The 26,162-nt window shown below is 37.0% G+C and overlaps 1 protein-coding gene across 1 annotated transcript in view; it reads left to right on the forward strand.

Moving 5' to 3' along the window:
• MALRD1 (MAM and LDL receptor class A domain containing 1) overlaps positions 1-24,753 on the forward strand; it is a 230,822-nt gene extending 206,069 nt beyond the window's left edge. The window contains exons 36-40 of the mRNA XM_063413520.1: positions 13,314-13,396; positions 13,488-13,578; positions 21,976-22,051; positions 23,720-23,776; positions 24,494-24,753. Coding sequence (XP_063269590.1) covers positions 13,314-13,396; positions 13,488-13,578; positions 21,976-22,051; positions 23,720-23,776; positions 24,494-24,595 — 409 coding nt within the window. The 3' untranslated portion in view covers positions 24,596-24,753. The remainder of the gene's footprint in view (positions 1-13,313; positions 13,397-13,487; positions 13,579-21,975; positions 22,052-23,719; positions 23,777-24,493) is intronic.
• Positions 24,754-26,162: the final 1,409 nt, after the last annotated feature.

The following is a 26,162-nucleotide window of genomic DNA, read 5'->3' on the forward strand; positions in this document are numbered from 1 at the left end:
GAAACTCCTAAAGGAATGTTTGGTTCTGTGGCTGGGCAAGGTTGCAATATATTATGACCTATTCTGAGATTAAATTCAGGCCAATAGAAAAATAATTGTCTTTTTTTTTCCGTAATACTATGATTGTGTTATTTTTTGATCCCACAAGATGTGCTTGCAAGATGCTCCGTCTTAAAAGTGGATATGCTCAGACTAAACACAAAAAGGCTTTTAAACTAAAAGCCAGCTTTTCCTGGAATCTGAATTGAAACACTATTTAAATTGGGAAAGCTCAGTGTGACTGGGGACAATAAAGCAGAAATAAGAGCTCTTACTCAGAGCTGTCCCGTTGCCTGCTGGTTCTCACAGATGTGTTCTCACTTCCCTGTTTGTTGTGGTTAACTTGGGCATTTTCTGAGTAACTGCAAGCTCTGCTCCTTCTCCATCTGTTCCAAAGAAACCTCCCCTTGGCTCTCCCCTTGCCTCTCCCCTTGCCTCTCCCCTTGCCTCTCCCCTTGCCTCTCTCCTCTCCTTACAGTTGTTTCTCAGCCTTTTTAGGTGAACCATAGGCCAGCAACTGTCCAGTGTCTCCCTGTCCTGCCCAGTGTGATTCCATCTGCACTCTCTGCTCTTCTCCCCCTCTCTCCTCTGGCTGGTCAGTAGTTTCCCAGAAGAAAAACAGTCTCCTTCCTCCATCCAGAGGTTCACCCAAGGCTATCACAGTAATTAAATGAATTTAGCATAAAGCTGATATTTAATATGCATATTTACATTTGGAAAAAACCAGGCTGAGATCTGCAGAATTTCAATATAAAAATCAAGCATTGACTGTCCTGGATAAAATGGCAAAAATTGGGAACAAATTAACCTTTCATTATCCTATCCACTATTTCACAGCTCTATGCATGTACCTGGTGCCCACAGCATTTCTTCTGGGCTTTAGCAGGCTAGGTCCAGATGTACTTCTGATGGTGAGTTGTGGTTAATATCACAATATAACCAGAAAAGTCATACTATACAAGTTTTGGATGGAGAAGAATGACACCATAGATTACTGAAATCTAACATTTATACTATTTCCCAAGGTAAGAAAAAGGACAGAAAAAAATGGACAGGAAACTTAGATGATAAAACTGGAAACTGTAAAGTAACAGGTCATCAAGTACCTCACAAAAATAAGGATAAATTTTGGATCACTCTTGTTTTTGTAATAACAGTGTCAACAAAAATGCTATGAAAAAATCTTTCTAGTAAAAAAAAACCTAGCAAAAGAAATTGAAAAGATCAATGTCTAATCTCACTCAAAAGATAGCAAACTATCATATGCAAGTAAGTTCAGTCTCCTTTTACACTTAGAGAGTTGCTTACCTCAGGTCATATTTGAAACATATATGTAACAATATAATATATTGTTAATTTATTTACTCTAAAAGAAAAAAAGGAACTGATGTGCATCAATATGATACATTTCTTATTCTCATTCTTTGAAAATATTTTTAAAAGTTATCTTGTTATGGTTTTCAGCTATTTGATGTTGAAGAATAAAGGCAGGGCATTGTACCAGCTTTGTAAAGGACTGTTTCAAGAGCAGTAAAAAAAAAAATCTGTTAGGAACTCTGCAGAGAAAACCTTTTATTCCAAATAGATGAAAACTTGCAGTGTCCTTAGATGATGAGAAGTGGGTTAATGAAATCACTTTTTCAGCTATATAAAAGCTGAAAGACTTCAGCTTATATAAACACCTCAGTCCTGTGGCTTTACAAAATGTAAATCTGCCCCTTATTGATACAGAATGTTTGTCATGGCTCCCTGCCACCTCATCCCAGCTGCTGACATAAAATCATCAGTAGAAAAACAGAACATAGCAAGGATTCTTTGATCTTACGGATTTTTGGATACTGCCTGTGCCAGTTAGGGCTGTTGACCAGCAATGCAGGCTAACTAGACTTTTGTTCTGCCTGGCAGTACATGCTAAAGGAGCATAAAGGCTGCTCTGAATTGTTTTATGTACAGTGATTCGTTGCACAGTAGTGCTAACATCAGGGGAATAGTTCTCATTTCTTCATCTGTACTGCACATCCCATGGCTGTAACCAAGAAGAGGCTCTGTTGAATGGATGCTGGAATGCTGTTGGAAGTTTTTCTGTCATTAGCTATCAATCACCAGTTATTACAAATGTGTGACAGGAAAGATTTTACCTCATCAAAGTGCCAGGTGTAACAGTTGAGATTAACTCTTCTTTAAATTAATTCAAATAAGCCACACTTAGACCTATCTGTTCTCCTCAATAAAAGTTTCAAGAATGCACTTGGAGTTCAAATTTTTCTTCATATCAACAAATAGAGTTTTACTGAGTGCTGCAGTTTGAAGGTTTAAATACTAAGAACAGAAGTGGTGATTTATGTATAACAACAATTGGCGTTAGCTAATAACAACTGGGGTTTTTTCTGTTAGCGTTTTTTTTCTTTTTTTAATACATATTGTGAATTAACTCTGCAATATGCCATGATTATTATCATGTTGTGATGATTCCTCCATCAAGAGGTGATAAACACTGAATACTAGAATTATAAAGCTTTAGATTTGGGAGGGAGGTGCATGGCAAGTTTGTGATCTTCCAATTAAATATGTGCTTGAACAGGCATACCTGAGGGTTTGAACTGAAATTGCATGGGAATCCTCAGTTCCAGCTTCTCCTAAATTCTCAAGTCCTGACTCTGTAACCATAACAACGCTAAGAGAATGTGGAGCTGGAAGAAAGATTGTGATGAAATTATTTTTATTGCATCTAAAGTGTCTTAGGTTCTCATAAATTGTTTAAAGGTCATTCCTCTGAAGATTTCATAAATTTAACCTGATAACAAGAAACCAGAGAGAGAATTCCCCAAGCATCTGTGAAATTCATCTCTAATACCTGCAAATTATGCAGAGACAACATCCCTGCATTATTTTCTATGAGCCACACTGGCATGTGTAGAACTCTGCAGAACTTAAGTCTTTTCTGGGTTCTGTGCAATTCAGAGTTTAAACCACTGTCTCTCTGTACATGGATGGTAAGAAAAAGAGAAATTTTCCGTCTTTTTTGTTTGATTTGTTGTTTTGTTGTTTGTTTTTTTTTCATATAAGCATACATTTAAAATACAAGCAAAACATTTTAAAGAATGTATTTGTGTTGATGTAATCTTAGCCTGTACTGGTGCATCTCCCTTGTACAACAGTGAGAAGTAGAATTAGATGTTATTGTACAGTGTTGTTCCCCGTGCAAGCAGATACATTTATGACTGTCTCAGAATGACAAAATGATTTATAATCTCCAATATATACCACAATCCACCTGCCAGGAGCAATGCCTGGTGTTGGCAGGCTCTGGTTAAAGCTGACCATTTCAGCTGATAAAATAACTGAACCAATGCTGAAAAGGGGCAGCAGAAAAAGAAAAGGAAATAATTTTTCAATTTTTTTAATATTATTGTGCCAAGTGTGTAGTTTAGTATAGTCAAAACTCTTAAATGGCATAAGCTTTTAAAATAACTAATTTCACCTGGACATTGTAGATTCATTCACATGAAAGGTATTCAGAGGGTAAACTGCAGTGAAAAGCAGATGCATGAACTGGCTGAAATAAATACCTATTATTTCTTATTTAGCTACAATGCAGATAATAATGTAATGAGCATGTAGTTCTGTTAGTTAGTATTATTGATCAAAAGCAATAAGACCAAACATTAAAAACCAAAACAAATAGAACTCTCTACCAAAAAAAAGTACAAAAAACCTCAAAAGAAACAAACAAAAAAAAATTAACAAACAAAACCAAACCCAATAATTATAATAACAACATAACAAAAAAACAAACAAATAAAAACAAAAACCAAACACCCTAATAATCCTAACTCACAATGTAGCAAAAAAAAAAAAAAAAGCAATAAATTATGGTCTCTGCCATAAAATACAGCAAGTGCAAATATATTCAAATCTTTTATCAGGTTTTCTACTTACAGAGAACCCTATCTGTTCTATCACAGCATTGTAATTTCAGCAAAAAGCTTTTTTTCTGTGAAATGAACAGGTGTATTTTATAATTTATTGCATTATTTCCTAATCTTGCTTAAATGTGAAATCTGTGCTGGTTTTGAAAGCAAAATAATTTTACTACCAGCTGTCAATACAGCTGCCCAGCCAGGCTTTCCCTTAGTGATTCCTTAATCTCTATTTGGCCTTCTAGAAGTTGCAGCTAAAATCTATCTTTGAGACACAGACACGTAAAACACGTCTTCTAGAGGGTTTGTTTCTCTATCTCTTTCTCTTCTTGCCCTCTTTCTCCTTATATTCTTCCCTTACTTGGAGTGTTCTCCAAGAGCAAATCAAAGATGAGCTCCAAATGCACCTTGCACGAAGAGGAAGCAGGGAAAGAATAGAAGAGAAACATAAGAGAGTCAAAGAAGGAAAGGGATGTAAGTTTTGACAAAAAGAAAAAAAGTAGGAAGAAAGAACTGGGAAACAGATGGAGTCAGGCTGCCATGGAGGGCTGCCTCTTTTCTGTCAGCTGATTTAAGCTAAGGTGTATCTCTTTGGTGAACTTTGTCACTTTGCTTCTCCAGTTTAGGTGCTGCTCTACTGGTACAGGCTTCTTGGGTGGGCTCTCTTCGTATGGCAAATGGTAATGTGTAATGCTTCCATCTCCAAGGTTCCTTAGAACCACAGAAGGTGCAGATCACACTTTTCTCAGTGGTGAAATGCTCTACATGCTGAGCACATTGCTTGGAGTATTTGCAGCAAACTTCCCCCAGCAGACAAGGTGCCAGCCCAGTGCTCACAGTCTGCCATATTCTGATTCTAGTTCACAAACTTACTAAGCCTAGTTTAACCAGGCTTAAAATGATAAGAGTATTTTATGGACAAAATCATTTATTCTGAGGGTCACTTTTTGCAGAGCACAGCTTCAGAAGCAGTGGGCTGAAACGCAGGACTCAGCTGTAATTTGGGCTCTTGCCCCCAGTCATCAGTGATCAGTGTACCCACCACATCGTTTCAAGTTGTTTCTTTCTCTGTTGTGCGGATGTCTCACATCAGCATTGGTTAGAGTCAAACAACATGCTTGCGGGTGGTTTCACCTTTAAGTAAAGTTGTTTTCCACTAGGGAAAGTTTCATTTTAAAAAGCACTCTTTTTTTCTTCCTTAAGAAATCTCTAACACTTTTAATTTGTTTATTATCTAGCTAAGTGAACAGTCATTTACCTGTTGAATTTAGCACCAAATTGTTTCTTCAGTGCCTGGAATAGCTTCACAATTTGTCCCACTGGAGCTTTTAACTCAGTGATATAATAGTGAAAAATCTGTTATCAGAAAACTATTATTTAGGAAGGTGGGAAAAGGTAGCATAAAAAAGAGTGTAATTGTTTAAAAGGTGGATTTTAGGTCTGACCATCTGCTGTGAACACATATTTGTGGGTCAATGCTGTAGCTGAATAAATCTGTGCCGTAAAGGAGTGCATGTCACTTACCAACCTTCAATGAATTCTGCTGGGGCCTATTTCATCAAACACTAAAGGCACAAAAGCAAATGACACAGCAAATAATTTCCATATAAGTCTGAATTTCCTTATGATAGGATTAAACACTCTGAAAAAAAACTCTGTCATGTGCAAGATTATCAGACACTAGTCTGAAACAGAAAGAATTTATGGAAATAAAGTAATTTGTTTTTCAGATCAGTATAATTCTCATCAGAATAACATCAAAATTTTGCTTTGTTCTGACATGTTTAGGTTAGGAGTCAGAAAGAAATCAGGCAAGTTTCAGGTACTGATAGAATTTCTTTAAAATTTAAATTCAAATTCTTTATGAAATGTAATCCTTTTCATGTATCAACTAATTTCAGTGAAAAAACATTTGCTCTGAGATTTTCCAACCTGTCTTCTCAAAATGACAGGTATTAGAGAAAGAATTTACCCTTCCCCACGTAATAAAGGGTTTGCCTGCACCCAACAGGAAGTCATCAACAAGCTGTCCATGATACAAATGTCGTCTTCATTCTAAAACCAGTAGTTCCTTATTTTCTGTTTCAACATTTCACAGCAAACATTAGGGTGTTCTTCCTCTTGCCTAGCTGTGAAAAAGCCAAACGTACCAATTTAGTCAAAATTATTCATTGTGACACTTAGAGACAATGGTAAAGGACCCAGTGAGGATTGGTCTCTTTTTCTCACATAGACTGTTTGTCCAAACTGTCCCTAGGTACCTCCCTTTTCAGGTGCTTAATATTACAAAAATTAAGTCCCCCTGTAAACCTTTAAACTGGTTACCATAGTTTCATTGTGTATCTCTATAAAAAGCAATTAGATACACTGACCCCGTCCCTTCTTGTACCAGTTCTCCTATTCAACTCGGGCTGTAATTAGAACCTGTCATTGTGGCTGTAAGAGCAATGAGTAATCAGTGTGTCATGGGAGGGACCCGGGAGCAGCTCCCAACACACACTGGAGAAAAGATACATGTAAAAGATAATGATGCCAATACATGAATTTTCTTGCAAATTGCCATCAGTTATCGCATTGAGCTCTGCAATCTCTAAAGAGTTTCATTCTCTGATTTAAGGAGCTCTCTTTACTACATATCATTAAGTTCTTGGCTTTTAAGACTTGCTGTGGGCCAAGGACTCCCTCAGGTCAGTTAAGAACTGTGTGACAAATAGGTGCCTTATTATTAGTTTAAGATATATTTCCTTTCAGTTTGATTGAATGTTCTAGAAGATAGACAGCAAACACGATTTTTCTTCCATTTACCATATATCATTTTGTTTACCTTCAGCATATCTGCTCCCACTCATCTTCTGTGTAAATTAAATCTGATCTTTTCAGTCTGCCATATGACTTTAATCACTGTAATCTCTAAAGTCTTCTACCTTGCTTGTTATGCATACTGCATACTTTTATGATACAAAGTGAGCCATTTCTTTCCTTGAATAATCCATAAGGATGCATAGATCTTTTCTCAGAGTACTTACAGTTCTTTTAGAATCTGTTTATACCTCATATTGCTCTCCTTCATGTTGATTCATTTGTATTTGTCACTTATGAATTTTAACAGTTTTCAGAATAGAAGCCATGTCTAGGTCAAATTCCAGGCCTTTGTTACCCCACATGCTCACATTATGTAATTTTATTCAGAAGTTTAGTCAGCTTTCTTTTATGACCATTTATGGGCAGTTCTTGTTCCTTTCTTGTTCCTTGCTCCTTGCTGTGCTCCTGGGAGTTTACAGCCTCTGAGAATTTTTGGAGTATGTGTGCAAAAAGATAACTACTTTGCTGAAGAAGAGTTTGCTTCTTCCTTCAGAATGGAATGAAGAGTTGATGTTCTCATCACAGTCTAGTGAAGCTGTGTTTGATAATATTGGTTGCAAAGATGAGTGAGCAGAGAAACTTCTGCACTGATACAGCAAAGAGATGCAAATTCTGTTTCCTGCAAGGAACCAGAGTTGTGGTTTTGGTGAGTTGTTTCCCTGAACCATCTGACACCCTCCTGGAGCAGCCAGCACTGCCATGCAGCAGCTGTCCAGCACGTAGGCATGCATGGCACAGCCCCAGACAATGCCAGCACTCGTGTGCAATGCTCCCCACGGAATGTAGTGTAAACAGAAAATGCATCAGGAATATGGCAATGGCAAACCTGAGCTCACACAGCAGGTACTGGCTCACTGCATTGTAGTATGTTTGTAAAAACATTCTCTAATGGAAATTGCAAAATGTACAGTCATGTTCAGAGGAATAGAGAGTTACAATCACCCACATAACACTGCCTTAATCTACATACTATTAATACTATGTACTCTAAATAGTTGGCTGAATAACTTTTGGTCATTCCGAAAGTGAACAAGGTATAACAGATTAGATTTTCTGTATAACAAATTTTTCAGATAAAAATAGGAAAAGGAGGTGTGCTTTGACATTCTGAAATGAAGCAGTGTCTTAGCCAGACATGTTCTTGTAAATTAAACCTGCCCTGACTGAACATCCAAAACAACAGACACTTTGTCTGGTTTTTATTTTCCTTCCGAGTGGGATGAGCCACAACTGCAGGCACAGGATGCAGCAACACAGGCAATGCTAAGTCCTTTCCTCTGCATTACCAATATGTATCTAGGGAATAATGAGTTGGAAATCCTGGAAACAAATCTGAAGGGTTAACATTCTCCCTTCCAGGGTGACTTTTCTATAAGAACTTGCTAATAGCAGAAGACGTTTTGTCAGGCAGGATGGATTAGGATGTGCACTGGGATGGAAGTATTCAAGTGCTATTTCATCTGTCTTTCTCTTCTGCTCCTCCTGTTTCAACTAGGAGGAGTTTCCTGTCTGAATGGATTGCAATGGCTATATCTGTATCTCAGATAAGCTTAAGACTTTTGTAAAATGTGGTGCTGCTAATTAGCCAAGATGTCATTAGTCCAAGGAAATTAATTGTACATAAATAATGTGGAATTTCAGCTTCATGGCTCAAGAGATAAATTCAGAGTCTTTTCAAAATTGTCGGTCTTAAAAATAAAATAGCAGAAGAGGATTATTAAGGAAGCTCTTCAAAAATCCCATTACCCTGCTAGTGAAGATTTAGCTCATAGCCCAGAAGACATGCTTGATCTGTACTCCTTGAGGCCCTTACACCACAACAGCATTGGTGCATCCCTGGCTGTTCTCATTAGAGAGAAAAGTAGTCGTGACTTTGAAGAAGCAACTTATCAGCCTCCCAGAAGTGCAGTCCATGCTCAGCAGTGGATGGGTAGTTAAGAGTGTTTTCCTTCATTATCTGAACTTCAAGGGAGTCATCTCTTAGGTGCATGCAAAGGCTGCTCTGACCTGGTGATGTTAGAGTAATTAAAGTTCCCTTCAGGATTGATTGTCTCAAGGATTTCACAGTACAGAGGTGAAGTTTGACTTGATTTCCTATGAAGATTCCTGGTATTATTACTGTTATTCACTGATACAATTTTCCAGTAACAGTCAAAGGACCAAGTCTGAGGGTTGAGACTATTTTTTTGTGATTGCAAAAGCATAGAATTGTGTATTTTGCATCCTCAGTACAAACTCCTGGGGAAACCTCATCCATCTCCTCAAAATCACTGTAAACTACTACCAAGATTGTTCTTGCCACCTTTTTTCCCCCCTTATATTTTTATTTTATTCCTCAATGAAAAGAGGGACTCTTCCAGTTTTTCATCAACTGCCTAATACTTCATGCATGGGACAGTGTGAAGCCTACAGGAAATGTCACTAGATGAGAAGAACATAATTTCAACACCCAGCTAACACAGCTGCAAAGGACTGCACAGGCAGAAGGTCACAGAGAGTCAGACTCAGAGAAGGGGGCACATGTGTCTCATCCTTTTAGGATGATAGGTTCTGGGTTTTGTCGTATGAATTTTGCATAGCTTCTAATCTTCTAATAGTTTGATTGGTTGGTCATCACCTGCAATAATTCCTGGATTTTGTTAAATATAAAGTAATATTCAAACCTGTAAAAGCATTTTCAAACATGTAAAAGATTGTCATTCTGCATTTCTTAGCTAAACCTCCAACTATCCTATGGAAAACCATGCCTAAAATATTTGTTTGTTTTGAAAGTATCCCTCAGCTTTGTAGTAGAGTGAAATAACTGGAGTAGTTTGATAAAAATCATTTATACTTTATTTACCTTCATGGTCTTGAATTTTTGTCTTCTCTTCTTTTCTAATCTAAGTTATTGGCAGATATTGGTGGCAGAAATCTCATTCTATCCTGTCTTCTCAAGTTACAGAGTGATTTCTCTACCACACCTATCACTGTAGTCAGCTAGAATTTCTAGAGATGATAGATATAAAAGGAACAAAATCCTGCAAGACACCTATGAAACAAGATTGTTTTGAATATTTAAGACAAGTTTCCCTCTATTCTGGGACAGAAATGCTTGGCTTCATTAAAAGCCAGAGCCAATGTTTGTATCAGCTGAGAACCAAGGATGTTAATGAGCAATTTTCCCATGTTTTTCTTGGAGCCTCACTGAAAGTTGCAGGCTTCTAAACTAGCTGTAACTTTTACTTTCTCTTGTCTTTTTTTGTTTGTTTGTTTGTTTTTACTTGATGGAATTTTGTTAGTAATGAAAAAGAAATCTTATAAAGGGTTGAATGGATCTCCAAATTATAACCCAGATATTTCTGACAGTCTTACATTTTACCTCATGGCAGAGATGATGGCTAAGATCCCCTGTCAGAGTTAGAAACAACTAATCGTTAAAAATAGTTTAAAAAATAAATTAATGTGTGAAGATACATGTGGGAGTACTTAACCAACTTATGCACTCGCATTTAGGTTTTTTTGTTGTTTAGCACTCCTTTTTCATCCTGGTCTTTAAGGATTAGCTATGGTGTCTTTGCTATCTTCATCTTTTTTGCCTTGACTCCTTCCTCTACCAATAAAACAGTCCTCATGCTTCATGCTTTACAACATTTTCCCCATCTATTTGTTTTTGAATTTGTCCTTATAAATTACCAAGTTCCAGAGATATTATATTTGCTCTATCTTAATCCATTTTTTCCCTTTTTTTTTCCCAACCAACATCAGTGACACTTATGGTAACAACCTAGATGGACGCAGTGGAAAATCGTTTCACTGGCCAAAATTACACCTTGACATTCTAAAATCAGATTCCTAAGTGGTATATGCCACGTAGCATTCAGAGATTTGACGAGGGATGAGTGGCCAAGCCACAGGAGCGAGTAGTTGATCATAAAACCTGTGTATATGAAGATAAGCTAAAAGATGCCTAACTTTTTTACCCACAATTCAGGCATAGCACGAATATGTGGAAATACTCCATCAATAAATGGTAAAACAGTATATAAAGATATATTTAGATATTTGTGTGTAGTAGAACTTTCCTATAGTCCTACCAGTAAACACACCTGCTTTATGAGAACTGCCTCTTTGCAGCTCTGAGGTGAGTTATGAACTGGTGCCTCCAAACCAGCAAATGGCACCTCTCATTGCCACTCTGAGCAGTGCTTGTACACAGCTGCAAATCTGTTTTCTTGTTCTTTCTTTACAGTCAAGTAAGTTCTGCAGTGAGGAGAAAGAGGCCAATTTTGGTTAAAAGCATATCTAATTCAACCAAATATCTGGCAGACAGGGAGAAAGGAAATTATACAATTGAGAGCAATCAAAAAATTCTTTTGATGGGTGATTACCATCAGATTGTAATGTTTCTACATGGATCCACAGAGCTTGGTATAAGCCCAGCTGCAATTTGACATTTTTATAAGATCATCAGTCTGCATAAAAGAGCAGCTTATGAATAACATGATTTTTTGTAGTATGCTGAAAAAGAAGGAGAATTGAAGAGACCAGGTATTTTCAGTCATGAATACAATGGGTCTCCAGCTCAGCCAGAGCTGTCAGCTGAAATTATACCATTTTTTCCTTAGAGTGAGCATGTCAGAATATGCTACTGGCTCCAGTTTCTAAAGCTAGTACTCATTAGTATATGAATTACTAACCTTGAGCAAGATAACCCTTTAACCACAGAAAACCCATCTGTGGTGTAAATGGGTTAAATAAAATGTCTCTGTGCCCACTGTGTTTGAGTTGGGCTGGCACTTCCTTTCTGGAATAATCTCTGCCCAGAATTTTTCAGTCACTGAATTGCAACAAAACGTGCATCAGTCTCCTTTGGTCTTCAGTGAAGTCACCCTCCTGTCATGTCGGAAATTGGGGTATTGATCTGGTTTCTGACATGCCCTGATCCTTCAAGGGTTCTAATTATCATTGCAGCTACAGACTCTTGCCGCTCCTATCACCCCACCACTCCTCCCTCTGCATCCACCACTCTTAGGTCACTTTCTGGGAAAATGAGGTACTCCTGTCCCTCTGAACTGCCTTGGTAACTCAGTGTGCAGCTGCTAGGGTAAGGCACGTGGGCAACACCTTGTGCTAAATTACGGCAAATAGCATGAATCCTCTCTCACATGTTCAAATTAAAGAACATCAATATAAATTTTAATTGTGTATATGTAAGGCTCCATTCTATATACTTAAGCAGAAGAAACTACAATTTCAAAATTACATCTTAAAAAATGGTGACTATATAAAAACATCATGGCATTAAGAGTTAGAAAGAATCTCAATATGCATTCCAGCACACATTAATAGTTTGTGAAACTGTAAAGAAAGAAATCATAAGTGAAACAAATTTTCGCTGCACTTGACATTAGTAGGACTGAAACTGGACTACTACCATCACTTCTTTCTGATACTTCCTTCTAAAAAAAGTTTAAAATTTATGAAGCTCATAAATCACCAGCCATGTACATAATTGGAAAGCTGGTAGAAATCATTCCATTAATGCACTCAGGAAAGGCTTCAGACACCATGTGGGGTGCCTGAAATTAAGATGTCAGTATGTGGCCATCCCCCTTTATTCTGCAGCCAGTTTGAGGTTCCCCAGACTGCATGAGTCTCAGCAAACACAGGACCTTCACCTAGGTGTCCTGGGTCCCTTCCCTCTGATGGAGAGAGAAAGCCACAATAAAAGCAAGTAGACAAAATTAGCAAGAGGCAAATTAAAGTGACAAATGATATAGACCTTTTTGGTGAACGTGATTAACCAATAAGCAACAAGTGTAAATCAGAACAGCAAAGCTTGTGTCAGATATTTTATATTTTGGTCACATCAAATTAAGACTGGATTTTACCAAACAGAAACTTTGGAATAATTTTACATGGCTGCAGTCAAGTGTAGCTTTGGTTTTGACAAGGTATTTGTTGGAGAGGTATCATTAAAAAACAAACAAACAAACAAACACACCAAAAACAAAAACAAAAACAAAAACAAAAAACAAAAACAAAAAAAGAAAAAGAAAAACAAGAGAAGTAAATTAGTTGACGAGAGAAGAACATCTTTTTCATATTCTAATTCTGTGTCTTTCTCTATATTAGGGTCCCAGTTCCTCAACTCAGAAATGTATTTAACCCTCACATGGGGGATACATGGAGTTTATGTAAGGAATTTATGTTAAAAAAAGTAAAATTTCTTTTACTGTGAGAGAATGATATGATGGCATAATGGACAAGGAAGCCAATTCTAATCTTTGAACTTAGTTTCATTTTTTTTTCTCTGTTCTTAGTTTGCTTTGTGTATTTCTCATTTAGATTCCATTATATTAACTTTGATGCTGCTCTTGTGATTCCTGGATAAGCTTTAGTCACTGGCAAAAGTGCTCAGAACTTTGGCATTTCCTCTGTGCTCATCAGTTATAATGAGTTTATGATCCTTTCTCCTCCTTTCTTCAAAAGTTCTTCTTTTATTCCCAGATGTGGAAAAGGATGGAAAGGAAACCGTTGCCACAAAAGTGCTAAGCCTCTTCAGCCTCCAGCTTCCAGTCTCCTACAAAATGGTAGGTCTGTAAAAGAAAGTAATATCTTTCAATTCATTCTTTGAGTCTTTCATTTTGCTTATTTCTGTCTGTGATTGCCCTGATTTTGCAGATATTTGGATTGGATTTGGTATCGGTTTCTTACTGATTAAAATTACAGCTGCTGCCTTGTATTTTCTTTTGAAGAAGAAACTGCCAGAAACGTAAGTGAAACTTTTATTTTGCATATAGCAGACACAAATGTGGCACAGAGCAGTGGCCAGCTGCCCAGGTTCATTGGTTTCAACTTTTAAATCTCCCCACAGTCTGTCCCCATGTGCAACGATAAGCAGAAAACGTAACTTTGCAACAAATGCTGACCTTAGTGAACCCCAGTCTGGAAACAATGAGCAGTGGCTTTGCCTAGAATGTTCTGATTGTGGGTTGTATGAGTATTCTTAAATTATAAAATTCAGGATATGTTGAAGGATATGCCTTCAACTGACAATTCACTATTTCACAGATATATTTACAAGCCCTTCCTGTTATCCCTCTGATAATTTCTGCTCTTTCTCTCCTCTGATAATCTCTGCTTTTTCTCTTCTCTTCTCCTAATTTAAGGGGTTTTTTCTGTTTATTTTACTCAAACTTCTGTATTACGTCTCTGCCTATCTCTCAATTTATTCTGCTAGATCCTAGCACTGTCCCCACCTTTCAGCAATTCCTGTTGCACATTTCCTTGTCCATTTTTGTGTTGTTAGATTTTCCTCACCCTTCATTTTCTTCTCCAGAATTCATCTTCAAAGCTGTCTCTTTTCCTTTAGACTTGTTCTCTGCTACAGACTTTCCTCTCTTTGGGGATGTTGTTATCTCCCAAAGTATCTACTAAACTGTGCAGACTCCTGTCCTGACATTATTGCTGCTGGCATCTCCTATCTCTGCATGTTCCCCTGACAGGCAGAGCTGTCTGTGGACACAGAAGGAAAATGTTGAAGCAGAAGCCTCTATTGGTTGTGCTTCTGTTAACTGAGTGCACAGCTTCATCCACTTTCCTTACATCTCCTTCCTCTTCTGTAAAGCGGGAATAACATTTCCTTATCTGATTTCATGGGGCTTTAAGATTTAATTCATTCACGTTAATACAACCTGCTAAGGCATACATATGCAAAAGCACTTCTGAAGTGCAAGATTACTTGCCTTGTAAGAGCTGCTGGATTTTTCTTTTTTGTCATTTCAATAGTTATCTTTGAAAAAAAAGTTCAATTTCTCAAAACATGTTTTGATAATGTTTTAATTTAAAACATATCATTGTTTCTTAGACTACTTCTGTGCTCTCACTCAACACTCCCTCCTACCTTTTTCATTCATAAATGTCTGCTTAAAGGTTACTGCACTGACATTTAAATCTCTTTTACCCACATATGCGTAATTAAGGAATATTTTTCTTTTCTTGTAATTATATATGTTAAAAAAAAAAAAAAACAAAAAAGCCTTTTTTGTGCCCTGTTGCAATATGATGCTAAGCAATATGGCCCTATCAGGTACAAGACAGGGGTGAATGAGGATCTTCTTAGTATGGCTCTAAGAATATACTACAGCCCTTAGATGCAGAGAATCAGAGCTGTCAAAGAGAGGATTAGACAAGGTACAAAACAAAGCTTATTCTGGTCTTGATTGTTTTCATTAAAGCTTCCAGAAAGGTAAGTTATGATGATATTTTTGTGACTACGGATTTTGTCTATTAGAAACTGATATTGTCGAATCATTTTGCCCAAAATAAAATAAAAATTTTTATTTTCCTTGTTTTTAATCACAGTCAAATTAACATGTAAATTAAAATGCTTTTATAGGCATCTTGCTAAGAAATAATCTAGCTAATACATATCAATTTGTTTGAAATTTTGAAAACAATAAAATCTGAAACTTTGAATTTCAGAAGATAAGTTCATCCAGGCTCTTCCCCTTCAGCTACCTAGTGACTACCATGATTTGGTATACAAAAATCACAGTTGGAAACATAGTAGTAAATTAAGGCAAGTTATTCCTGAACTGCTTAATCAGTAATCAGAAGTGACTAGTCAACATGCAGCCATTGTTAATATACTGAAGTTTGGATCTTTAGGATAAGGCTTTATAATAAGAAGTGACTTGCATTTGCATCAGTCTGTGAAATGTTCAATGTGACAGCACCACACAGAGGCATGAGATTTTACTCCTGATTTTTTTTAAGGGCTTTGACGAATGAGAGGATTTTACAGGCACATAAATGATACTGTCCTACAGTTAATTTTCATGCGTGTCTGCTTTTAGCCCTCCTGAGCAATGTTGTTTTCTTAAAGTCGTTAAGAGCAACTCTAGGGAAGCTTTCACACACTTGAAACTATTTACTACCTTTTGATAAATTCTTTTGCTAGCTATTTTTATGTAATTTCCATTGGTGTCCCCTTGCTTTACTGTATAGACCCACCCATGCAGGCACTGGCAGATGGTTCTCTAGAGGCACATTAGGAGTTGTCGGTGTTAGTTCCCATGACATCTTAAAATGGTGTGCAGGTCCATCTAAGTTTCAGTGGAAATAATATAGGAATGTACACAGGAGTTGGAGAAGCTAAGGAGTCGAATAGAGCTAATTTTTTTTTAATCAGAAAACCAGGTAAGGGCAGTGGGGATAGGCTGGGGACCCGTCAGGTGATTGCCAGACAGAAATTTGTCACTAACAGCAGTCACTAACCTGAGTCACATTTGTCCCTCTTCTTCTATGGAAACATTAATAGTGCCTTAGACCTTCCGTTCAGCCCACCATGGATGCCCCTCTTCCCCTTTGCTATCTCCTCCTTTGCAGAATTTATTTTCTGATGTGCAGGCTTTAAACACTGCAGTTACTGAGTGGGAGTTACTGGAAGTCATCATGCAAGTTTTCTTCCTAATGGACAAAAGCAGCCTTACACGGCTTGGCAGCAGTGTACTTCATCACCATGACAGCATTCAGATATGCCAGACACTTCCCAGTCCCCAGCTGGGGATATGTAAAACTTTTGTAGAGAAACCCCAGTTCAGGAGAGCTTGTGAGTTCCTCTCATTCCTGTTTGCACTGTAGAGATGATGTTCCCTAATCCAGAAGGGAAGGCTGCCAGTTGCTCCACTCCATCTGTGACATCTGTCCTTGTTGACCAAAAAGAAGCAAAGCTTCATTTTAGCTTCCATTCTGTTGCAGCTGCCTTCTAACACTTCATCGTAATTTGAAATGTCAGAGTATGAGAAGTAAGTGACTTTCTGTCCAGCCAAGCTATGCCCTTTTTGCTATTGCCTCCAAAACAGTCAACATCCCTGGATCATTTCAGTTTGTTTCTTTCTTGTTCTTGAACTGTGCCATCCGCTGCAAGGCCCATGAACCACAGCTATTATCAGTCCTGTCAATCTAAACAAAAACAGAACATTACATTTTCCAAAGCATATAGCAATATATCTTGCCACACAAGCACAAGAGTGAAAAGCTGAGGTGTTCTGAGAAAGCATTTTAAAATGATAGAAAATCACGAGAAGAAAGGGCCCACAGAGGCCATTTTTCATCCTGCCACATCACAGACTCAGTTGTATCACTCCTGAGTTTGCATTTAAAAACCTCTAGCAACACGAATTTGATGGCATCCTCAGGCTATACTGGTACCTTGGGTAGAAAGAAGTTTGCTGTTAGAAAGTTATTTTCCAGCTGCTGATATGTCTGTTTACCATTTAAGTTCATGCCTATTCACCATGGGCAATAACAGATCATTCCCTTCCTCCTTGCAGAAAGCTTTTTCTGTTCTTGAAGGCAGTTGTCATGCTGCTTTCTTCAGATTAAACAAGCTCGCTGCTTCTGCCTTTCTCCATAGTTAAGGTTTACTTACAATTCTGATGATTCCCAGTTTCTGTTGCCAGACTTTCTGCAATTAGGCCATACCCTTCTGGAGGTCTGGTGTGGAGGAACGGGTGGTGTATTCCAAGGGAAGCTCTCCAAACAGATCTGAAGGGCTGCCAGAGGTCATTGCTGGCTGTGCCTCTGTTCCTATATCCCAAAGAGATAAACAGAATGACAGTATAATGACATTTATTGAATCGTTTTCAGCTTGTGAACTGGAACAGAGACAGATACAGTTCATGTATAATAGGAGAAAAATGTGCAGTTTTCTGGGAAAAAGTAAACCAAAATTTGGAAGCATCAGCCATAACTTGTTTGGGAATTGTTATACTAGTTTAATGCTGCTATCCAAACCTGTTCATTGCTCTGTAGAATATCTTTGTTCTGAAGGATGAGTACTGTGGTCAGAAGTTTTCAGTTTTTCTGAAGTGTACAGCTGATGATCACCACACATAGGAATGATTGCATAGAAACAAGAGGAAACAACCTGAGACAGAGCCAGTCTCTGTAGTCTGCAGCCTTCAAGATTAAGAAGATGAAAGTTGCAAAGAAGTGATTTAGAAAAATAAATTCCCTAAAGTGACTCAAAAGTTACAAAGTACAGGCTTAGGAAATCCATACAGCATATTAACAGTCGAAGCAAACATCCAAGTGACCTGTAAGTTATTTTTGATGCAGCTTTTGGAAAGTCTTCTCTCCTTGCATCATGCCTCCTATTTCTTTCATGGGATGTGCAAAATATAGCCTACTTCAGCAAACCTAAATTTGGTTGAAGAGATTTTAAATATGCTTTCAAAATTGAGATCCTGAGTTTTAGTTTCTGTTAAAAACTGAAACTTTAGCACACCTATAAAAATTCTTTTAAGGGATTATTTTAATTAGTATCCTAATTGTAATTAAATCTTTGGTCCACTAGGATTTTGTCATTGTTATCAGGGATCAGATGCTAAGCATTTCTCCAGTACTGTATTTCCCAAAAATCTCTGTTCTGTATGAAAGATTTATTTTTTCTTTGAAAGGTAGATTGAAAAGTACAAAAATTATGAGCTCTTGTATCCAAACAAATGAAACCTAGATACATTAATTTTCCATTAACAAGAATAATGTTACTCAGCAGTCTGTTTATACACTGGTGGGTATTTTGTGGAGCATACAACTTCTTCCTGTCTTTGTGAAATTGTAGTGGAGAAATCTCTGACAAGGCAGTAGTTTTTGCTTCTAAAGAATGCAGATGAGCTTAGCAGAGTTATGCCCCATGTTACCTCAGCCTAGGATGATTAATTCTCTTCTTTCCTATTGTGGTGTTTCTGGTTATGTAAGAAAACACAGTTCTCTTTAAACTACCTTACACACATATTTTAATATTTTTTTACCTTTTTTTTTTTTTACCTTTTTTACTGCAGTTACTACCTCATCCAATTGATAGATTACGGCATTTGTGTAAACAAAATTTAATTAAATTTTCACCGGCATTTTCTTTAAGGTCTTTTAAGTAATTTGACAATATTTCAAAAATTTTAAGGCTATCTATTGATATCCCTTAGAAAGAATTTCTTCCTGCATTCACAAACAGGAGGTAAACATATATATGAACATTTTTTATATATATAAACATATTTATATGTATGCATCTGTGTGTTTATATATGTTGTATGTATGTGTAACCTAAGTTACATAAGGTAGTATATTCAAAGTAATTTTCAAAGCCCTGCTTTGGCAAAAATGTTCCTGAGAACAGACGAGAACTTAAGAAAGTTCATTTTCCACCTAAGTTTGTGGTGCATAAATTCAAGCAGTGCCCATATTTTGGGCCATAAAATTCCCATTATCTCTAAGATTCAGTGACCAATACATGTGCTTTTCATGATTCAGATCTAGAGTGGGAGGACACCTGAAATCTGCTGGACTCAATTTTCTTGCTTGAGACATAGACAGGACCAATTTCAGCACTAAGCACAGCAACCACAAACGTTGTTGAAGAACTTGGCCAGCCCCTGGCCAGATCTCTGTTTGGTGCCCCCAGTTTGGCACAGGGTCCTTCTAGTTAGTTCTCCTTGCAGAGGAAGCTGGAGATCTGTGTTCAGCACCCTCCTGCCCTCAGGACAGACCTAAGTACTCAACCTGTTCTTGCCCAAGTAAGCTGTGAACGTGTCCTGCACAATCTGCTCAAGTTTAGTGGAGGGATGGAAGAGAATCAGACCTATCCCTGCCCTTACCACTTGCTATTGGCACAGTAAGGGTGGTTCACACTGGGAACTGTGTGACTTGGGTTGCCCTTTGGAAGTGTCTTAACTGACTCTAAGCAGAACTGATTTGCTCAATTCTGTGTCACGCTTTTAGGCCATACAGTTGGTTTGTGATGTCTAAATGAGGCACCAAAATTAAGGCATGCAAGTCTGGCACTTTGGGCATTAGTTTAGAAGCAGAGCCAAACTCCTTAAGAACTTCTCATCTGAGTTTGCTTCTGGCCTCAGATTTTGTGAGCCATGCTTTCATTTTAGAGTAAATAATAATTTTTGTACATATTTTCTGGACTTTATTCAGGAGGACTGGCATGCAAATATACACTTAGTAGGCATATAAATAATCTGTCATTGCTTCACTAACCAAACTAAATGAATCAAAATATCATGGTTTATTACAGTTAAGATTAGATCAAATGAAAAAAATAAAAGGTTCAAATATTCAGCTCTCCCCATTGTTGTGTCAGGTAATCAAAATAAATTATGAGACTGGCATTAGAAGCAATTACTTTCTGACAGTCTTCTTGTGGAAAATTTTAGGGAGAGATGTCTGGTTTAGTCTAAAACCCAAACTTCGTTTCTTGCACTGATTTAATTCATAAGGTAGAATATTTCTGTGCCTTACTTGTGTCTTCTTCCCAAGCAGCCATCCTGGTTTTAGCTGTTTGCAACAGAAATCATTCAGTGTGTCTCCTCTGTGGTTCCCACCGAGGAAGAGCTTCTCTCCCCAACATCTCTGTGGGCTGTGCTCCTGTGACAGCTCCTGTCCCCTCAGTCCTGCCTACCACAGGAACACAGAGCCTGTCTATCAGATTATGGGGAGTCACGGCTTCAAGCCCCTGTAGGAGCAGCTTGCAACAGAAACACTTCTGAACACAGCAAAATTTATTTCTCCATCATCAAGACTGATGGGAAGCTTTAGGGAAATTTTTGTCTTAGAATAATGTACATGAAGATCCCTATGCACACAAGGCATATGCTTTTAATCATAAAAACTGTGGATAAAAACACCAAATGCATCTCTTCAAAAGCAAAGATTAGCTTCTGCATCATTCTTCAATAATTTTAACTAATATATCTGTTGCTTTTTATATAGTATTGGAACACCTTTGGTGATTCTGGACTTCTCACTACAACAAAGACATTAAAGTGTTGGAGAGAGCCCAGAGCAACCAAGCTGCTGAAGGGCCTAGAGATTAAGTCCCGTGAGGAGCAATTGAGGGAACAGGAAGGGTTTCACCTGTAGAAGAGGGGGTTTGGGGGAGACCTCACTGCTCTCTACAACCACCTGAGGGAGGAGGTTGTGGGCAGGTAGGGCTCAGTCCCTTCTCCGGGCAATAAGTGACAGGACAAGAGGGCCTGGCCTCACGCTGTGCCAGGGGACTTCAGGCTGGACATCAGGAAGAATTTATTCACCAAAAGGGTTTTTAAGCATTGGAACAGACTGCCAATGGAGGTGGAGTTACCAAACCTAGAGGTGGAAGGGGCTGGACATGGCACTTAGTCCAGCTGACTGGTGGTGATCAGTCAAAGTTTGGACTTGGTGATCTTAGAGTTCTCTTCCAAAATAAACAATTCCATGATTCTGTGATTTCAAGCATTGTGGAATATTAACAACTGGTCATCTATATGGGAGGAAAATTTAGATCTAGGCAGAAGTTCCACACCCATTCTGCTTTTGCAGAATAAATATGATTAACTGCGCAGGTCATAAGTGCTTCCAAAAAGATATGGAATATGTGAAGACCTCTATCAAGAAAGTATACCTTTAAAGCTCCAGATGAGGTAATGGAGATGAAATCCATAAATAGCAATATTTGTCCCATTAATCTATTGTAAATTGTTTAAGGCATTGTATTAATTAATGAAAAATTTGCATTTCAATACCTCAAGTGATTATTTATTCCTGACTTTGTAGCAAAAGGTATGGATAGCTTGTGTAGCTTTAAAACTGATGTTGATTATTTTGACCCAAAATGCAAGTTCTTTCCCAATTCATTGGAAAAATGGAGTACTTATAACAATTAAATAACTAAGGTGATCTTGAACTTGGAGCCTAAGACCATGTTAATCACTGAATTGTCAGTGTGATAGCAAAACATATAAAGAACATGATATCATCCCATGGAAACAAATTATAGGAATGCAACTTTTAAGGTAATCTCATGTTTTATTTAATATATTTAGTATAGCATTTTATAGCACCTGCATTTTAAAGATACTAAGTAGTTCTATGCACATCCAGAAGCATATATATTTTTAGAAGAAACATGAAAAATTATTATTTTAACCTAGACATTAATTATCCAAAATATTGGTTTAATTTCATTAATTTTAGTATGGCTCAGTGGTAAATGTATTTAGCTACCTTTTTTTTTTTGGACTCAAGTCTTTTTAACTTTAATGTTTGGTTCTCTGATGATCTGTGTGATATAGTAAGATTTTTCCTTTTTTTTTTTTGTTTTGTTTGACTTCTCAAGGAAAGTGCATGAAACTGCTATTTCTTCATTTGCCAATCCATTGTACAAAGACCTTAGCTCATCTGGGAAAGTAAAGGTAAGCTGCCTCTATGTATTCAGAAAAATGTGAGGTTGTAGTCCTCAAATGGTTTTCCATTAAAAGAATGTAATCCTTCAATGAATGCTAGTTGATTAAAGAAATGAGAATTAAAAATTGACTCAGTACTCAGATCATTCAGATGCATTCCAGTGCATTTTCAAAGCATATTAATATTTGAAATCAGCTCAGTTTTGACAACATCTCACTGTTTATAATTATTATGACTATGGGCTGATGATTTGGAGGAAAAAAGGTGTTTTGTATTAAATATTTACCCACACATAGATAAGAATAAGCTCACTGGGTCTTTTCTCCTTTTGTATTTGGAAAACAAACAAGCAAACGACCCCCCCAGAAAAGCATCCAACAAAGCAAACACACAACAACAGACATCAACAACAAAAACACAAAATGCATGATTTGGCAATGAAGTTGCCTTTGCACAGTCACTTAACTTTAATAAAACAGTTCATAATCCTTCCCAGTACCTTAAACATAGATCACAATGCCCATCACTGTAAAATTCACCTTGACGCTAAACAAGCAATTGGCCACACATGTCCCTAGTAGCATTTGCTGATTAGAATTAAGAGACTGATAGAGTAACAAATAAATTTTTGAATAATATATATTTACAAAAGTGAACATATTGCCGCAGAATAATTAAAGGCAAGATTTAATTATCAAATTACAATGATAACTAAAATTAATGTCTTACACTTAACAAGAAATAAATGATTGAATTAAAATGAAGGTATCTCTGATGTTTTGTTTATAATTAAAAATAATATAGACAAAAACTTTTGGAGTAAAAAGAAAAAAAAGCCAAAAAATACATTTTAAATATACTTCCTGCTCTCATTTTGATACTACCCTTATTAGCATTGAAAGAGCTACGTTTGGTTTGAAATAGAAAATAAAACTCCCTTGTCCTTTGCACAGTCAATAATATAAGGTTCCATTGCAGCTCTGAATAGGATTAACTATGACATGTCATTTACTTTCTGTAAAAAGGTCCTATCACCATATTTTGGAGACATTAGATCAAATGAATTCACTTATAGGTTGGAGTTTGTGAGAGCTCCAAGTTGGAAACATTCCCATCACAATCATGTCCAATTCATCAGGACATTTTTATTTTAGTTAAAATAGATTCCTGACAGGCTTCATTTAATAGCAAGTTGGAAAACAGACACACAGAGTCAGGAGAGACATTTTCATGGAAGACAGCCCCAGGCATTGTGATTGAAGTCCAGCCATGTACCAGAATTTCCTCTATTTTCTCTAAGACTGGGAAAATACATGTTTACACTAATTCTTCTTTTAAAAAGAAAACAAGCATTATGAGTTTTCTCCAAGTCTGATGAGACTTAAATTTGAATGGCGCATCATCAATCAAAATAGGTGACAAAATGTGAGCAAAAGCTCTTGTCTCCAGCTGAATACTCACAAGTTATGCCCTCATGGGAGTCTCTGAGCTTCATAAAGAACAGTTCTGAACCTTTCTGAACACCAAAATCATGTGGGTTTAGCATAGCTACACTTGCTCATAATATTGCCTCGTAATTTTGGATCCATAGAATGTGTTACCCAGGTGCCACATGGCAGAATATGTTATTTCCAGCTCTCTAGAAATATTCTGACGCAGTTTTTTTCTTTTTATAGTCTCCTGGTTATGCCCCCTCATCTGCTGTTCAAATCAGTGTTTCTCCATGGCATGAGGTATGTAATCATATATTCCTACGATGTGTGTTGGGCTAGTAAAGGAAATTCATTTGTAGAGGAAAAGTAAAAATGTCACTTAAAGTCAATGGTGTATTGCTGCTTGTACTGTTAGCACCTCTGGAAATCTGAGAAAGATGACCAGGGCTGAATGTGTAGGCAAGGACCTCATAATAACAATTCTAGTAGTGTTGCTCATCACAACTACTTCTTACATGGTACAGTAATTCAATAAGTTTCAGTCTGGGCAGATGCTGAAGAAAATGTTTAGAATTACTGAAATTCTTACCTGAGGGGTTCATATTACCTATTTTCTCATACATTTTTCATTCAAGGAAATTATAACCATTTCCTTGAATAAAAGGAAATTACAATGTCAGGTACCAGAATTAGTGGCCCATTGCAATTTCACTATTGTACACAGATTGCCTAAATTAATACTAAATGTATATTAGAGCAAAGGCTCTGGAGACAAGGGAAAAAAAATGTGGAAACAGATGCAGAAGTAGGTTAAATGACCTGATCAAGTGCATGTGGTTAAGTAATTGTTTTGCTCGAGCTATGCAAACCTTATTCAGCTGAGTCTAAAAATGTTTAGGGATTTCATAGTTTTCTTTAATATGTTGCTTCTATAATGAATCTATAGCCATTTGTAAGTGCATTTTAAAAAATTATTTGAATCACTTGGATGTTAAATTTCATTCTTTTTTCTTTTAGAATCCATTTAATGAAAATGTGAATGCTACTTCTTTTCCAAATCCTCTCTACGGTGTAGCGGCAGAAGACATGAAGAAATTGTGTAGCTCCTTGAAAACATAAACACAAAGCAGGATCAACAGTGATTGTAACTCTTTGCCTAAAGATTTATTATAAAATCTGGAAGCATGCCATGATACCATAGTATTTGCAGTATGAATTAATAACTCATCACAGAATAATTCTTATTGAAACAATTATGTTCAGAAAGAAAAATTATATTAAAAATGGAATTCATAAGTAAGTAAACCATAATGATATATAGTCTTATGTCATTTCTGTTGGTGCAGAAAGAGATTGATAATTATAACTATGAATTCATTTTACTTTTGTACAGTTCAAATTCCAGTACGTTAATAAAATGTTTAATCAAATCCAGATTCTTTAAGTTTGGGAATCATAATTTTTGTCCATTATTTGAGAAATGATGACTTGAATATTTCTGTAATTTTGCATTAGAAAGGGATTTTAATTGATTCTTTTAGTGTTCCAAGACGCAGAAGCAAAAGAAAAATCTTTATAAAATTAGAAACATATCGAACTAAATCAAAAGTGGTCATGAATCACGGATTTGAATATCGGCTCAGCGTGTGATTCATCTGTGACACACCAGTACATACACTTATTTTTAAAAAATATATTTATTATTAACCTTCATAGCTGACCAGATTTCCCTCCTGTCAGCTCTACAGTCCTGTAGCTCTGACCACGGTGCTGCTGATAAATTTAGCTTGGTGGTTGACAGAGGGTGGAAACTGGCATGTTCAGGAAACCATATTTCTGCTGAATAGGTTGGCCTCCCACACAGCCAAAACCTATGTCAGCCCATTCCTCCATGAGAAGGGTATTGGGGAGGAATTCTGTGGTGCCTTGTGATTTTGATTGTCATCCTCTGTGGTACCAGGCATAGCTTGTAACAGTGTTTACTCTTTAAATAACCTGACAAAATGTCATCTTCCATAATACCCACTTGCATTACATGATCGTCATTTTTAGCTGCAAGGTTTAAGTGTTCCTGCTGTGCTTGTGTTTTCTCCCTTACTGTATTTCTACAGCCTGCCTAATTTTAAACCCACCGGCAAGCCTTAAAGTTACTAAACTCCTACAAATTGCATAAGAACATACATTTGCACTGGTGGTGGTATCTCTGTTAATACCTTTATTCAAGGCAAGCTGAATTGCTTGACATTTATTAGACTTTTGAAACTCCAGACAGAAAAGCAAATTGATGTTTGCCTTCATTCCATCATGCACAGGGCTTCTTGGTTTGGGTTTGGTGTTTTGTTTTTCTTTCACTTTTTCTTCATAGAATACCATAACCTATATCTTTCTACATATCTGTCTATCTTTCTACATATCTGTGTAGCTTTCTACCTGGGGCCACAGAACTGTTTTTTGACTTAGATATTTTTTGTTTTACTTGCATGCCATTTCATGGGTAGTAGGAATAACAAGGTGTGATGTTTGCCCATCATTCTCCCCATACCTTTCCAGCAATATTCTCATAAGTGCCTCTCTGCTGCATTCATACACACACCTGCCTTAATGCCATCCAGTCGAAAGTTCACAAATATTATTCATTAAGGTTTTAAATAAGGAAATGTGATCACACATGCTATTTTCTTTCTGA

Source organism: Prinia subflava, chromosome 1, assembly GCF_021018805.1.
Source record: "Prinia subflava isolate CZ2003 ecotype Zambia chromosome 1, Cam_Psub_1.2, whole genome shotgun sequence".
Classification (NCBI taxonomy): Eukaryota; Metazoa; Chordata; class Aves; order Passeriformes; family Cisticolidae; genus Prinia; species Prinia subflava.